A 17,174-nucleotide genomic window follows, 5' to 3' on the forward strand; every position below is an offset into this window, starting at 1 on the left:
TTTTCTTTACATAAAACTCTCTCTTTTACATGAGTTTCTGTGGATTTGTTTCTCCAAAGTACCCAGACTACTACAGATGTATTGACAGGGTGGCTGTAACCATAGGCTCAAATAGAGCAATGACTGGGGAAATGCCGCAGGCCTGAGTTGTGTTTTGTTCTGTTGTTCGTACAACCACCACTGGGAGTCAGCACCGACTCGACAGCACCTGACGGCATCTCACACCAATAACGTTGCTCTCCCCTCTGACTTTCTGTCTCAGGGATTCTGCGGTAGAAAAAGAGATGGGGTAAGCAGTGGTATGTGCCCTCGCATACTGAATAGAATATTTTCTAATGTCACCATCTTGCATGAATATATTGTAGGACCTGAAGGTGAAGATGTTAAGTTAAACGAATCATGATTTTTATCCTAACTCCTCTACTGTCACGGCTGGGGGCGTTGTCTTGCTCTTTGATGATGGAGTATCAGCTACTGTGTGTTTTCAGAAAGGTGATGCTATATTTGTGTTCACTTTTAGGTGACCTACAACTCAACTCTGAATGGTCAGGATACAGTTCATCACTGGAGCTGGACCTCAGACATGCCTTTGCAGTGTGCCGCTCACCATGTGGAGATGAGGCGCTACATTGACGACCCTCAGTTTCTTGGTCACAAAGAGTGGAGTGGCTGGAGCCCACTGAAGAGCATTTCATGTGAGCTTTGTATTTCAAGACTTTTGTTGTGTTTGGGAGGAACATACGTTAGCTGAGGGTGCCACTCTTATAAAGCACCTAATGATATATTTTGTATATAACGGGCTAACAATTACAAAAACAATTTTTGTTAAGTATTGTGGGGGAAGGCCAGCCCTCCACAACTAATCGCAGGTTCGATAGGCGCAATTGTATGGTTAAATAAATAAATAAATAAATATATGTATATGTATATATGTATGTATAAATAATAGTCATAGAGAATAAGGAGAGATAGAAGAGATATTGAAGTAATGGAGTCAGAAACATTTCATGGTAGTAGCTCACCTCAGTCACGCTCGGTTGTCCACGTGGACATGGGAGACATGAGAGGGCAGGAGAGATGGGGAGGGGAAGAAGGACAAGGGGAGAGGGGACAGGGGAGCCAGGACCTGGGGGAGAGAGGACTTGGGGAGAAAGCCAGGGGGAGAGAGAACAGGGAGAGAGAGGTATCAGGAACCAGGGGAAAAAGCGCTTTATTGCTAACCAAGATTTATATATCTTTGGGGGTTGTTCAAGCCCCCTAATTACAGGTAAAGACATACGTCACAGGAAGGGGTTGTGCTATAGGTAATACAGTAACGAGAGGAGGACAATCTAGGGGTATACACGCAATAGGAAGGGTAGGGATTGGGGGCACACGTGACAAGGTGGGCGGATCCCAGATTCAGGATGGCAGCCTAACTTTGAATGTCACTGAGCATCCTGTTTGACCTGTTCTCTGGCTCTCCATGGAAACCATTATCAGGAGGGTGTGAACCCCACCTTCAGTGGACCAGACTGGTGTCTGAGTGCCTTCAGGGAGAAGTAATCCATTGTCCTTAACAGCAGGGAGTGGGCTCCACCTACGGTGGGACCAGAAGGTAGTCTGAAGGCTGAATGCATCTGACCTCCCACCATGTGCTGGCCAATAGCCTCTAATGTTTGGCATGTCTTTGGGGGAGACAAAACTGGGGAAAAGTCATTTTATATCCCACAAAGTATATTATGGATTCTATTTTGTGGGAAAAGACTTCTAAAGTATAATTCCTATGTTCTTTCTAGGGTCATCACCTGATTCTCAACCTAAGGTTTTTCCTGCAGACAAAGTGATACTTGTCGGGTCAAATATAACAGTTTGTTGTGTAAGTCAAGAAAAAGTCTTATCAGCACAGATAGGCAATAACAACTGTCCCCTTATTCATCTGGAGGGAGAAAATGTTGCAATCAAGATCTATAATATTTCTGTTTCTGAAAGTAGTGGAACAAATGTGATTTTCAACACCGACAGCAACCTCGCTGGAACAGTCATTTTTGCAGGATGTAAGTATCTCATATTAAAGAGAGAGCTCTTGATTTGTCGTTGTCATTGCTGTTCCTGAAAGCCTTCATTCTTTTCTTGAGGAGTAATTTTGTTTCCTCCTTGTTTCTTTGTTCTTCGTAGATTTTATAGCAATAGTTAGAACATTCAATGCAAAGTTTTACTTTAAAATTGTAACTGACAGCTTTATTGGGTCTAGACACTTTCTGGAGTCATCGCTATGTAATAATAGTTTATAATTATAAATTGTTAAATCAGGAGTTACCTCTTATAAATTAATTTACCACTTACCTAAAGTATACTTTAAAACTTTTTCTAAGTTGAAGAAATTGTAATACAGTTGCATAGAATCCTTCAATATGCTTCATCCACTTGAAAAGGCATGTCTAAGGGGCAGAGGTGTTTGGAGGATGGCGGCCAGAGGAAAATGTACTTAGAGATGCTCCCTCCATCAGTCAGGGTTCTCTTTGCTAACAAGGGCCCTGCCATAGTTCTAAAATTCTGTAACACTGCCAAACGTAGTGGTGGTGGATTTCACTGCTTATATTACTTGTATTGAATATCCATACGTATTGTGTATTTAGGGATTTTCCATCTAAATTTTATTGTTATCTGTCTCATGCTCTTGTGGTAATGGCTTATGATACCAAAAAAAAAAAACACCAAAAAACAATGAGATAACCATATTCTAGTTTCTTATAGTACAAGAACAAACCTACCCAAGTATCTAATTTAAGTTTAATTTATAAGGTTTGGAGGTGGTTCTAAGTCCCTGATTGAAGTTTAATTTCTAATGCATGGAGGTGATTCTAAGTCCCTGATGGAAGTTCAGTGTCTAATGCGTGGAGCTGGGCATCCTCTTCAGGATCCCTCTACTCCAGAGCAGCCGGAGTTTCCTTTTTAGAGGAAGCTCTGTGGAAACCTACAATAGAGCAGGTGATGGTGCGAAGTATGAGTCAGCATGCGTTTTCTTTCCCATAGGGATATCCTTTTAACCCACCATTTATTTATTTTAAAGCATGTTTTTATTGGGATATACTTCACATGTCATACAATTCAGTCATTCAGTTGTATCAAGAAGATGTGTGCAATCATCACCACAATCCATTTCAAAACATTATTTTCTTCTAGTATTCCTCATCTTCAGCTACCCCTACCCCTTCTGCAGCCCACGGCCCCAGGCAATTATCAGTCCATTTACTCTCTAGATAGATCCACCCATCTTGGGCTTCATATATCGAAAGTCATCCGTGATACAAATAAGAAGCAAGCAAAAACAGACAAAACATAGAAAATCTTATTCCAGAAATAAGCATAAGCTACTTTAAAATGAGTCGAAGGGGGAATCAAATGATATGGCATTACATTTTCACCTAACTACATATGGCCTAATTGACTTTAAAATGTTCTCTGTATGAGAGCAAAGCTATTCACATCCCAGGCCTGTGGTCAGAGGAAATTCCATAGAGCTCTATTCCACGTGGGGACCCTGCAAATGGATTTTGGGTTCCCACTGTCAGGCCCGGCCTTCTGCAAACCGGGCATTCACAATTTAAGCTCTGATACAGTTCCTGCCTTTGGATTTGGATTCGGATATTTACATCCCTTGGATCACGTAAGCTGGTGTGCTGCTTCCATGTGGTCTTGGTTGAAACTTCATGTAGAAGGCTGCTTGTCTTATAAGACAAGCCTTTAGGACCCCAGGGGGGGACCAGCTGGTATCTTCACCACACTGTGGTGTAGTGCCCACAGCTTCAGTGATCACTTCATGAGGGGTACCCCACCATATTGGAAAGTATTTTAGAATCCAATTGTCAGTTTCCAAACCTAGGATTTTATTTTTATGATTAGATTTAATCTACACATGAAGTTTGCAGAATATTCATGACAATACAAAGTCTTCTAAACTATGAACATGATATGTGTGCCTATTTATGTAGGACACTGATTTATCTGAGTGATATCAGGTCTTGTCCATCTTGCGGTAATTTATTCCGCAAGTGTGATGTTTTCTGGTGCTGCAAAAAAGTTGGATTTTAAATTCTACTTTCTATTTGCTGGCATGTATAGAAATAGAATTGATTTTTTTGGTGTGATACTGACGTGTGTGTGTGCGCGATATTGACTTTATATTTAGCCTCAATTGATTGTTTCATAAATTAATTTCTTTGAAAAGAAACCAGTTGAAATTACATTTAAAATACTGCCATCACTTAGTCTTCTTTTATGTCTCCTCTTCCTCTTCTTTCTCAGGTTCATTTGGATTTTAAGTAATTCATCTTAATACTTCTTTCCACTCTTATTCAGCTGCTTAGCTATTTTCAGATCATTTCGTGTGATTTTAGTAAAGGGAGCTGAAAGTTTGACCTTGAAAATTATCTTCAAAATATGGTGTTAGCTTAATTCTTAAATGTTTGTGTAAAACATCCATAACTCCAGGTAAAAAGTAAAATCTTACTGAAAAATGCTATTCTTATCTCTGGAGAGTATGTGAAATTTTCTGTCTTGATGGATCAGCTGAGGACGGTTTTAAACATTAGTGTTTCAGAAAATAAATTATTTTACCTAATGATTTAGCAAGTAGATTATCAGTGAAAAGGTGATTTGGATAGATGGCAACAAATGTACAAATGTGCGTGACACAATGGATGTATGTATGGATTGTGATAAGAGTTGTACGAGCTCCCAATAAAATGATTTTAAAAAATCATTTGGGTAAATATGACTAAGAAATATCTGTTTCTACAATGGTTGGTCCAACCTCACAGAAACAGCAGCTTCTGTAATCAGCAGAGTCAGCCTGCAGTACTTTCTTATACCAGTTCCAAGGTCGCACAAAGACAAAGCAAGTCTTCTCAGCGCCCCGCCTGCCTTGGCAGCCCAGGGAGAACTGCCTCCATCAAGTGTCCAGAGGCAGCGGTCAATCTGAGTGGAAGGTCCTGTAGACTTTTACCAGCAGTTCTGCTTTGTAAATGCTCATCCCCGTCAGCATTGTGCAGCGTGCTACCACGACTTAATATGAAGTAGTACTTCTTTTCACATCCGTCTGTCTACGGTAGCTGGTGGAGGTTTTAAGCGTTACCTTTCACCAGCCTGACTTGTTTGTTACCCAGGACACGGGTGTGTTTGAGAGATTCAGGCCACACTGGAATGGTCAAGGGAAAAGTAACGGTTGCTCAGGACGTGTGGAGTTTCCAAATGAGCAAAAAGTCACTCTGAGCCATTGTACCCGGCATTTGTAAAGGGAGCTCTGATCTGATCTGCGGCACGAAAGGTGTTGTAGAAGGAATGATGAAGCCTGTATTGTGCGAAAGTAGCATGTAAACAGTAAATCACTGTATTTTAAAAGGAAAGTGTGTAACGTGTGATGGACATTTAAAAACACACAGGGAAAAGAACATGTAATCCTGAGGAACTCTGCCTCCTCCTCCCCACCACCACCATCGCCCCTCTTTTGTTTTTCGCCCTTTTAGATCCACCTGATATTCCTAAAAACCTGAGCTGTGAAACGCATGACTTCAAGGAGATCGTGTGCACCTGGAGCCCAGGAAGGCTGACGGGATTGCTGGGCCCCCGGAACACAAGTTACACTTTACATGAAAGGTGAGGGTCCTTGTGGAAGGAGGTGAGCCTTACGTGGCAACGGTGTGACATGATGTGGGAACACTCCGAGTGTCATTTCTATTGTGAGGTAGATTTGGCCCTGCCAAGCATGCGGTATAAAATGGAAGGCTTATCAATGCCACCTTTAAAATCCATGCGGACTCTGTTCCTCTTCTGAACAAGCCTGCAAGGAAGAACACTCGAGCACAAAGCCAGTTTCTGGCCAGTTTCTGGCTAGTGGGCCAGTGGGCCATCTTGATTGTTGTCACTGTGCTTCCCGGACTCAGAGCATTTTCTTCTGCGAGTATGTACTGTACCCTAAGAGGAGTACCAATATTTGAAAAAGATCAATTATTAGCATTTACTTATTCCTCCCCTCCCCCTTCCCCACAGTATCTATGCCATGTCATTTTGAGCATCTTTTAACATTTCTTCCCCTGTCCATCAGCTTTTCTGGAAAAAATGTTACATTCAAAAGAACTGAAGAGTCCACCAACGAAAGCTATCAGTTAATGTTTCAGATGACTCCAAACCAGGAAATATATCATTTCACTCTGAATGCTCGCAATCCTTTGGGCCAATCAGAATCCACAATTTTAGTCAACATAACTACTCGAGGTAAGCGGCTCCGTAGATCCGAGTCTTAGAAACAGCTTCAGGAGGTGATAAAGCAGCTCCATGCGAATGAAAACTGCTTTGGGGGATTTTTTTAAGCTGGCTCTTTCAGAGGTATTTAATTTGAATTGTGTAAATTTTATTTAAGAGCTTTGGAATGTGCCATTTCCATTTTTATTTTAAATAAGAATTAGTCATTTTTACAGAAACTGTAAATGGCTCTAACTGGTTCTAGAAAAAGTATTCTTGTCCAACTTTAAAACATTTTAAGATTTGAAATAATGGTGGACTCCCCACTGGGCCCCCAAATGCCTTTTCACCCTGATGGCAGTGTCCTCTGTACCTGCTGCAGGATCAGCACTAGGAAAGGGACCATGGTCAGCACTGGACTTTCTGACCTTACTCAGTTTCCCCGCGCATGCATTTTCTGTTTCTCTCTGTATGCATGTGTGTATCGTTTTTTATGCAGTTCAATCCAAATGTAGATCAAATTATGTAATTTGTTCCCATGTATAGATTTATGTGACAAGATACAGAACAGTCACATCACCAGAAAGAGCTTCCTCTTTGATCCATTGAACACCACTCCCCACCCCCTTGCATGCGTGTGAGTGAACTCGCTCTCGCTCTCGCTCTCGCTCTCTCTCGCTCTCTCGCTCTGTCTCCTGTCCCTGTTGCATGGAGATCGTCATTCTCTATCGTTGAGCATTTTGAGAACGTTCTATAAGTGCAGCCATGCGACCCCAGATAACTTATCTGCTAAGAGTAATACCCTTGATTGAGATACATCCAAGGTGTTGAGTAGACAATAGCTTGTTCCTTCCCATGGCTGCCGGGTTCTGAAAATTCCCCATGCTTATTAACAAAGAGCCGAACCCAGGAATAAAACGTGGCCAATCTCCTGCATTCATTCTCACGGGTGCTCCCCTGCACCCTGACCATGCCAGGCTCTGGTGCAGAGAGCAGCGACATAGAGAGAGACCTTCCTTAGAGATGCAGTTGTGGGGCCAGGGTGGGGGCTTAAGCCAAAGGCCTTGAAGTCTCGCCTGATGGCGAATAATACGGTCACAAGCTCCGCTGTCCCCTGGTGGGTGGCTCGAGCCCATCCCCGCTGTCACCATCTGCCTCTGTGTGGATCCAACCAAGAAAGACCACAAGATTAGCTCCATTCAGTCACGTGGGCTCACCAACCGTGTGCTTTGTACATGACCCTGTGGCCTTATTTCTAAGTGCCAGTCACTTTGACGGTCCTTCCGGCCAGTCGGTCAGCTTTCGTGTTTCCGGACTTTACCATAGGGCCAGAACGGCTCCCTCTCCTCCTCGAGTGGCAGTGTCTTCGTGTACTTGGCTGCCTGTAGCCTGTACCGCCTTACTGCCCCCGTGGCCTGCCTCCCACCACTCAGGTGGCCTGAGCACCGCCGGCACCATGACCGGCAGTCGCTTCGCTTACCTGTTTTTGGTTTTTTAAAACTCTTTTTTATTGGGGCTCATACAACTCTTAACACAATCCATACATCCATCCATTGTGTCAAGCACATTTGTACATTTGTTACTATCATCCTTCTCAAAACATTTGCTTTCTGTTTTGAACCCTTGGTATCAGCTCCTCATTTTCCCCCCTCTCCCCACTCCCCCCTCCCTCTTGAACCCTTGATAATTTATAGTTATTATTTCATCATATCTTACACTATCCGACGTCTCCCTTCACCCACCTTCCTGTTGTCCGTCCCCCAGGGAGGAGGTTATATGTATGTAGATCCTTGCAATCGCTTCCCCCTTCCAACCCCACCCTCCCTCCACCCTCCGGTATCGCCACTCTCACCACTGGCTTGTTCTGCCAGTTTTAACCTTAATGGCCCCAAAAGCTCACGTTAAGCCCCATCCTGCTCTGAGGCCTTCCTTCCCTCATTCGCGTTCCCACTCCTGTCGTAACTACTGTCTGAACCACACCGTTGGCCCCTCGGTACACTTAACCTGTTTGTGTTATTTCTTTGTTGTGTGTCACTCGCCCACATGAAAGAAACGTTTCTGAAAGAATGAAACTAATCTCTGACTACTTTACGGTGTTCCAAAGGCCAGGAAGAACCTTGAGTGTTGTTACTTCTTGGGGGGGAAAAGAAAAATATCTCTATCTATATCTATCTATCCTATCTATCGATCTATCAATCGATCTATCTATCTAATCTACTGGCATGATGTTACTTCCTGGGAAAAAAAATACATACTGGCATGATGGTAGCAGGAAGAGCCATGTTTGTGATCCCACGAATGTTGTTGTTGCTGGGTGCCATCCAGTCGATTCTGAGTCATGGCCACCCCTGTGACACAGGAGGATGGCCCCCTGGGGTTTTCTTGGCTGTAGACTTTACAGAGCCGATTGCTAGGGCTTTCTCGCGCGAGCCGCTGGATGGACGTGATCCCAGCTTTCCAGTGAGCTGCAGGAGCTAACCACTCTTCACAGGGTTCCTACTTTGCAGCACTGGTTAAGATCTTGTGCCAAGAACTTGGGGTACCTCTTGATTTGAGTGATGATTATTTTTAAAATCATGTTTCATCACATTAGAAAATAGTCAGTTACCTTTCAATAACATTTTAAAGTCATTATATTTCTGAATAATCGTATTTGCAGTTTCTCCCCACACTCCTACTTCATTCAAAGTGAAGGATGTGAATTCAACAACCGTTACCCTTTCTTGGCACCTACCAGGCAACTTTGCTAAGATTAATCTTTTATGTCAAATTGAGATTAAAAGTCATTCTGGACAAGAATTGGTGAGTATGAGTCTTCTATAAATCTGCTTACTGGTTATTTTGGGCAAAAACAGCAAGTTTTTCACACAGAATCACATAAAGGGATGGGTGTAAAGTCTCGGCATCTATTGCAGTAATTCATATGGAGCAGGCATTGTAGATCAGTAACAGCAGCCTGGTAGTCAGCGTGTGTAACTACCAGCAGTTACAAAGAGTGAGTATCATAGAACATAAGTTTGACTTTTAATGATCAAAAGGTTCCCAGGTCTGGTACAGTGGCCCATAGCTGGTACTCAGTACATTTGTGAATGAGTAAGTGGATTTTGCTGGAACCTTTAGCAGCTGTTAATGAACTAGCCTGCACCAGCAAGTAGCAGTGATCTTTAAAATCGCAGAGTGCAGCAATAGGAGCAAGTAATAACGATAATTGGTCATTATAAGCCATAGCCAGGCATTTTAAATACACGTTAATTATTTAGGTTGGCTTTACACTGCACCGTCTTATACTTTGCGAAGCCACCCCAAGTTGCTGTGGAGTTGAGGACAGAGTACAGCTGCTCCCAGGGGAGTCCCCAGGCTGTCATCTCTAGGAGCAAGTGGCCACATCTGTCTTCTGCAGGACAGTTGGCGGGCTCAAGCTGCCAGCCTTTCAGTTTGCAGCCAGCACTTTGACCACGGTGCCATATCAGCTCCTTGTACCCTGTGGTGGGAATAAGAGTAGTGCATTTGAGTGCCCATTGGGACGTGTGCCCGTGACCTGCAGAACATGCATCAAAACTGCACAGGACCCCAAGAGCTGCTTTGTAAAAAGGAATGAGGACCCGAGCGCCTCCCCTAAAATATATGAACCCTCAGATTGACTTGGAGTTGCTTTGTTTTAGTTAAATAAAGTACTGGTTCTACCAGCCACGTAGCCACTGCCATCGAGCCGATTCTGACTCATGCACAGGGTGCCCAAGGCAGGAGCAGGTAGTTTTGTCGGTCTCCCCCAGAGTGGCTGGTGGATTTGAACCATTGACCTTGCGGGCAGCAGTACAATGTTTACCCGACAGTGCCACCAGCGCTCTTCCTACAGATCTAATCACTCACTGCCATGAGTCCACCTGCTCATAGGACCCTGTAAGGCAGGAGAGAACTGTCCTGTGGGTTTCTGAAACTGTGACTGTTTACAGGAGTAGAAAGCCCTGTATTTCTTCCTCAGTGGCTGGTAGTTTTGAACTGATGTCCTTTCAGATCACAGCCCAAGTCGTAATCACTGTGCCACCAGGGCTCTTCCTTAGGGATCTAAGTGGCATCTCCAAAGAAGCATGAAAGATGATGCCTGCCTCCAAGAAATGTCATTCAAGTGTCACATGAGTAATCAGTTCAGTCCTCAAGGTCATCTCCAACTTCCAAATTATGTGAAGGTCTGTTCCACCACCAGTGACTTATGATTGAGACGTTCTAAGGCAAAATTTATGAGCCTCTCTGCAGAATTTAATTGATCATTTTTACTTAACTCCAATGCTTGGATTAAAAAGATAATCCCAATCTTGCTTATTGCTATTGGGCAAGTGTACTTGTTCTGACATAGCATATGAAGTACACTAGACATAAAATATTACAGTGGATGAACTGGTTTGGGTGCTGTACAGGGAAGGGGTATATTCAAATTGTTTTGTATAAATTCTACCTTTTCATTACATTTTGTCCACAAACTTTTTGAATCTCCTACTTCTAGTTAAACTCTTAGACTTTCAATGACTTCATATTTCATACTCAAAACTGTTTTCTCTCAAAAACGTGTTTGTAGCATGTAACTATATTCATGTACACAGTTTGCATAGTGTATATACAGGCATACATATTGATGGATCTGTTTCTTAATAGCGCAATGCCACAATCACAGGAGTAGACAACTCAAGTTACCTGACTGCCATGGACAAATTAAATCCATACACTAATTATACTTTTCGGATTCGTTGTGCTACGGAAACTTTATGGAAGTGGAGCAACTGGGCCACTGAGAAGCAGCACCTAACTCTCGAAGGATGTGAGTTAACAGAGTGGTTTGGGGGCTGGTGGTTATCGAGCATCCAGAGGGTTTGAAGGGCATGGGGTGCAGAGGGGGCGTCATCGAAGAGTCTAAGAGGAGGGGAATGTGTGATGCATTGTGTGATGCCTGTTGCCCAAATGTTGTACGGATAGCTTAAAGAGCCTAGGATAGTGTGAGGAATGCCAACTGAATGTGTGTGTGTGAAAGGCCGTTGCTTCTCTGTCCAGCGTGGCTGCAGTGGTTTCAGCCGATGCTCCGGCGACCCAACTTGATTGGCACTGGTTACCCTGCAGGGTGATTCTTGCCCCACACTCTCTTTAGGTTGCCTTTTCATTGGAAATGGTTCTTAATAAAGGAAACTTAGTAGAATCATTTCTTTGGTACCTAAGCTTGGGGTTATAAGGAGCCCTGGTGGCATTGGGCTGCTAACCACAGGTTAGCATGTGTGGCTTTCCACGCCCCTAAATCCTGAGCGTTTCAGAACCCACGGCAGTTCTGCCCTGTCCTAGACGGTCACTATGAGTTGGAATTGAGGGAAGCCTAAGACATGAGAGAAGGGGTGGCAAATATAGGTTACTCTCTATAGTATACAGCAGCCAACATAGGTATAAAATCAGGGACTTGGTTCTTCAAGTATGTTAATTGCCGAAGACAGGATGAGATTCTGCCCTTGAATAACAACAACAAAACCTCCACACAAAACCCCCTAGAAAACCAAAACGCAGAACAACCCACTGCCATCCAGTTGATGCTAACTCAGAGACCTCAGAGGGCAGGGTAGAACTGGCACGGTGAATTTCTGAGACTGAAACTCTTTACAAGGATAGAAATCCCTGTCTTTCTCCTGTGGAGAAACATGTGGCTTTGAACTTCAGACCTTGAAATCAGCAGCCCAACATGTCACCGTTACTACACTACCAGAGCTCCTAGACACACACACACACACACACGGAGTCATCCAACAAAAGGTAGTACCTTCTGTGTTTGCAGTTTTTGAGGTGAGGAATATATGGATTTCCTTCTGAAGCACTGACAGAAAGTAAAGCAAAAGGTGACAGATGCCTCTCCCTTTGATTTTGCTTCCCCTTTCGACAAAACAAAGATGACGGGAACCCTTGCCTGGTGATAGAAGAATTCTATGGATCCTCAAACGTGAATCTTACACAAGTCTAGAGCAGACTGTATTAGTTGTTACTGATTTGTAATAACTTACACCAAAGCTCATTTTCTTCAGACAGCAAACATCTGACGCCACGAAGTTCCTGTGGGCCAGAAACTCCGGAGCGGCTTAGCTGGGTGGCCGTGACTCTAGCCCAGGGTGTCTCCTGGTTGCATTGGGGGAATGGGTGGCGCTGGAGGAGCCCTTGTGGAGATGGGTCGCTGCATGGCTAACTGCAGGAGGCCTCAGCCCCTCTCTGTGCAGGGCTGGCCAGCGACTGAGAGTCTTCATGACATGGCAGCTGGCTGCTTGCAGAGAGAGAAGAGACCTTCTTTGACTGCCTGGCCTCAGCAGTGACACACCATCACATCGACCACATTCCATGGGTCACACAGGCCCTCTAGGGTACCCGGGGTGGATGCCCAATAAGCAAGGTAGGCATGGGTTTACCCTGATTACTAATCTGTAGCGAACAATTTCTCATCAGTTTCATCATTGGCTAGGTCCTCCGCCCCTGTCAGAGATGGTAAGTGTGTAAAGAGCCTTTGATCTATGGGAAGGTCCCAGGGGGTTGGGAGAGAGACAGATAGATGCGTGCCAAACCTAGAAAGCAGAATTGTGGCAGTGGTGAAACACTGTGAAGTGGTTTTACTACAAATTAGTGAGTAAGGAGAAGAAAGCCCCTGCTTACTGGGTAATCCAACAATGTGGGTGGGGACTCCTTGGGGCCTGAGGAACAGGGGCCGGGGGACCACTGGCCCTTTTGGAGACGACTGGCTATCACAGGAGCGTTTACCTTCAGCTAATGAGCTGCTTTCACCAAGAGAAAACATTTTGTTTATGCCTCATTAAGATGAAGGCATTGGCTCAGCCCACAAGCAGTTAATGAGCACGCATGATGTGTCAGGAATTGTTCTAATCCCCAAGGATGTATAGCCTTGAATGGAACAGAGTTCTGCCCATGGGATTGAGAGCAGACAGGATCCGAGATAGATTTCACAAGCACCTTTGTGTGTGTGTGCACGTGCCCACCTCCCCATACCCGGTGCTGATGAAGATGAGTATCCATCCAGTGGTGGCAAAGGGTGGGGTGTGTGTGAAGGGACTGCAGTGGTAGTGTCCTTAGGAAAGGAAGCAGGTGACATGGAGCTGGGATACAGCAAGGACCTAGGTTAAAACAGGACTCACTAACAATTCCTACTTGCTCTTTGGTGTTATGCAAATATGCCCTCCCTTTGAGATGAATGAGTCTACTTCTCACTCATTGCCTTCAAGTCCTTATGGCCTCCCAGTAGGACAGCGGTTCTCAACCTGTGGCTATCGACCCCATGGGGGGGGTGTCCAACAACCCTTTCACAGGGGTTGCCTAAGACCATCAGAAAATGCATATTTACAATGGTTTTAGGAACCAAGACACCACTCCTCTGTCTCCAGGAGGATCGCCCACATATAAGTACCCAGTGTGAAGACTTACCCATGCTACACCATGCTTCAAGACAAAATTTCATTTATTTGTAATTAGAAATAAGTGTTTCACAATATATAATTACATATTGATTTTGTGATTAATCCCTGTGCTTTAATTATGTTCAATTTGCAACAATGAAAATATATCCTAAATATCATATATTTACATCATGATTCATAACAGTAGCAACATTACAGTTATGAAGTAGCAACGAAATAATTTTATGGTTGGGGGTCACCACAACATGAGGAACTGTATTAAAGGGTCGCAGCATCAGGAAGGTTGAAAACCACTGTTTTGGGAAGAGGTAGAACTGTCCTCGTGGGTTTCTGAACCTGTAACTCTATAAGATTAGAAAGCCTCTTCTTTCTCTCGTGGAGTGGCTGATGGGATTGAACTGTTGACCTTGTATTTAGCAGCAAAACTTGTAACCACTCTTCCACCAGGGCTCCTTACTAAATAAAGTAAGGCTGAAATAGGAACTGTACACATCTATGTCATCATCCTCAATACTGACTGATGTACAGATTGGTCTTAAAGGACACACTTAGGAAACGATCCTTTCTACCCTGGGAGCACCTTAATGAAGAGTTGAAGCGCTAACCACATGGTTTACCATAGCGGGTAGGGGCTCTTGGCAGAGACATAGAAAATTTGAGTCTGAGGCAGGTGCCCTTGGCAAGTCTGAGGGACAGCAAGAAGCCCATGTGTGGCAACAGCCAACCTGAGTAACGAAGAGGTCAGAGGCACAAGGTGGAGGGTGCCAAGGTGATTTTAACCCATTCTAAAAAGAACAGAAAACCCCAACTCACTGCCATCAAGTCACTTCTGACTCACAGCGACCCTCTAGGACAGTATAGGCCTGCTCCTGTTGACGGCACAGAATGCCCTGTCTGTCTGCCGTAGAGTGGCGGTGGTTTCCGTCCGCTGACTTTGTGGGTAACAGCCCCACTTGTAACCACCGCACCCCCAGAGCTCGGTCACCCGGTCTAAGGTGCTTGTATTTTTATCAGTTGAAAGCTCAGCTTTTCTGTATGCTTATTTTTCAAATGGAAGGCACGAAACACCTTCCACTTTTACTGAGAATTTACGGATGTCACAGAAAAATAAAACCTGTATTCGGCCCCACTGTCTTAATTATTAATATCGTCAGTAGACCTGTGGTTATCATCTTCAAATACTAACTTTTAAATCTCCTTCCTAGTTCCTTCAAAGGGACCAGATACTTGGAGAGAGTGGAGTTCTGATGGGAAAAATTTAATAATCTATTGGAAGGTAAGGAACTTTTCCTTGTAACAATTAGATGACTGCAACGTTAAGCTGTTTCATCCATTATCACAGAGCGACGATAACCTTCCCTGCCTTAAATGATTGGCAAGACCCTAGCCTGGGTGTAAACCCCCCCTCACCGCCAGCTGCTGAGTGGCCACCATGGTCTTCCGTTAGGACGGTTAGTCTCAGAGCTGCGTGTCCCTCACTTTGACTTTAAGACGTAGGCAAAGAATCCTACTGTTTAATGAAACCCACCCTGCTTAGGTTGCAGAGCGCTTCTTCTGTCTTCATGGCTGGGTTAGGTCTCATTGTTTAAGAGCAGTCGTAATTTGATTTCTTTAAATTGGTGACTTCTGTCCCGGAAAGTAACATGTCATTTTTGCAAAAATTTGACATTCATAGAGCTTTGAGTACAATAGCGTCTGTATCCGAGTTTGAGGGAATTCCCACCACTTTGAGGCTGGCTGTAAATGCCTGTCACTATTCCCTCCCTCCCTTCCTCTTTCTCTAGACTAGAACCCCGCTGGCTGCCCTAAGTGCCTGTCAGATAGCAAGATAATATAGTGGCAATCACACAGATTCCTTCCATATGGAGCAAGTTTGCAGTGATGGTGAATTTCATTGGAATATTATTTAACCGAAATGATTGTTTCACCAAGAATTTAACATACTGAAATGATTCACATGCTAACTTCAGGAGGATGGTGATGTCACAGGCTGGGACTCTTTGGTTGTTTTGAGGGGGCTGAGTTTTGTTTGTTTGTCTCCTAAATGTGTGCCACAGGAATAATCGAGCAGATTCCAGTAGGTGGCTGACCTCACAGGGAGGGGTCAGGAGAGAAGTCACAGTGAAAGGTGGAGCCCTAGGTAACGGGCAAAGGGGAGGATACAGGGTGGAGAGGGCCGAGGCTGGAACCCTGGGTGATGGAGGAAGAGGAGCCCGCAGACAGGAGATGGGGAACCTAAAGGAAGAGGGTGGTTCAGGGGTCAGCCCACGAGAGCTGGACCACTGTCGTTTGATGCCTTCATTGGAGCAGGGTTTTCAAAACGGTGCTCATGCCAATGCCAGTCTGGGCCAGAGGACCTTGTGTGCCACGTGTCCACTGAGATGAGATTTCTGAAAGGTTAGCTTTATAAAGAGAGACGCTCGAATGCTCATTTTCCTTGTTTGCAGTAAATCAGCTTTTAGTCATTCTTACTAAATCTATCCAAACTATGAAGAAAGTGAGGACAAGCCCTGGTGGGGGAGTATGTTATGTGTTGGACTGTTAACCACAAGGTCAGCAGTTCAAAGGCACCAGCCACTCTGCAGGAGAAAGATGAGGCTGTCTGCTTCCACAAAGGTTTACAGCTTCCTGAATGGCGATGAATGTTTTGTGTTTGCTTTTATTTTGTTTTAACTATGAAAAGTGTAGCACCAAAAGGTTCAGCAAAATTATACTTAAATCTGGGGGACATGGGGCATCTAAAACTCTATGTAAAAAAGAAACAAGTAGGTAATTGGATTTAAAAATTTACATGAAATATAAATCCACTAAGATTAATAGAAATATGGGTAAGCGTGCATTCTATAAACACAAAAAAAGGATATAAAATTAGTCTTGTATGATTAGAGAAGTTATAGTACCAAAAAACCCACACAGAAAAGCAACTTAGAGAACGCCATCTCATGGCAGCTTTATTTAAGAGCTATGGCCACACGAGATTTCACTTTTTTTCTCTGAACTTTTGATTATTTTCAATATTACTTTAAAAATACTAGTTTTAAAATGAGAAAACAAAAAATGTTAAAGAGAATAGCCATGACTTGGTAATATTTTTGTTCATTACTTTGGTAAGGAAAACTTTTTTTCTTCTTCTGAAAAGTGAGATGAGATTTAGTTTTTGTATGACAGGCGTCAGGGAGTTGGCGGGAAATGTTCCTATTAGATGCTAATTTCACTTTTCACTGACCTACTTGAAATCCCCTTGGGCTGCCCGACTGCGTACAAGTGGGCTTTTCCCTCTCTCACGTCTCCAGTCTGCTCAGGTCACCAGTGCCAGTTGCCGTGTGCAGTTCCAACTCCTGGCGACCCCACCTGTGTAGGGTAGAGAGCTGTGGGCCAAGTGGTTTTCAGCGGCTGTTTTTCGGGAAGTGGATTGCCTGGCCTTTCTTCTGAGGCACCTCCTAGACCGACAGCATTTCCACCAGCAGTTGAGTGCATTCACTGTTCACATCACTCCCTCTGGGACACCGT

At 44.0% G+C, this 17,174-nt stretch overlaps 1 protein-coding gene across 1 annotated transcript in view; it reads left to right on the top strand.

The window, feature by feature from the left end:
* LIFR (LIF receptor subunit alpha) overlaps positions 1–17,174 on the top strand; it is a 57,659-nt gene that overhangs the window by 17,711 nt on the left and 22,774 nt on the right. Inside the window, exons 6-12 of the mRNA XM_045285254.1 lie at positions 521–695; positions 1,779–2,036; positions 5,508–5,637; positions 6,086–6,255; positions 8,882–9,024; positions 10,873–11,035; positions 14,870–14,940. Of these exons, the coding sequence (XP_045141189.1) occupies positions 521–695; positions 1,779–2,036; positions 5,508–5,637; positions 6,086–6,255; positions 8,882–9,024; positions 10,873–11,035; positions 14,870–14,940 (1,110 nt within the window). The remainder of the gene's footprint in view (positions 1–520; positions 696–1,778; positions 2,037–5,507; positions 5,638–6,085; positions 6,256–8,881; positions 9,025–10,872; positions 11,036–14,869; positions 14,941–17,174) is intronic.

Source organism: Echinops telfairi, unplaced genomic scaffold, assembly GCF_000313985.2.
Source record: "Echinops telfairi isolate 266 unplaced genomic scaffold, ASM31398v2 ScPeMD7_7469;HRSCAF=8507_1, whole genome shotgun sequence".
Taxonomy (NCBI): domain Eukaryota; kingdom Metazoa; phylum Chordata; class Mammalia; order Afrosoricida; family Tenrecidae; genus Echinops; species Echinops telfairi.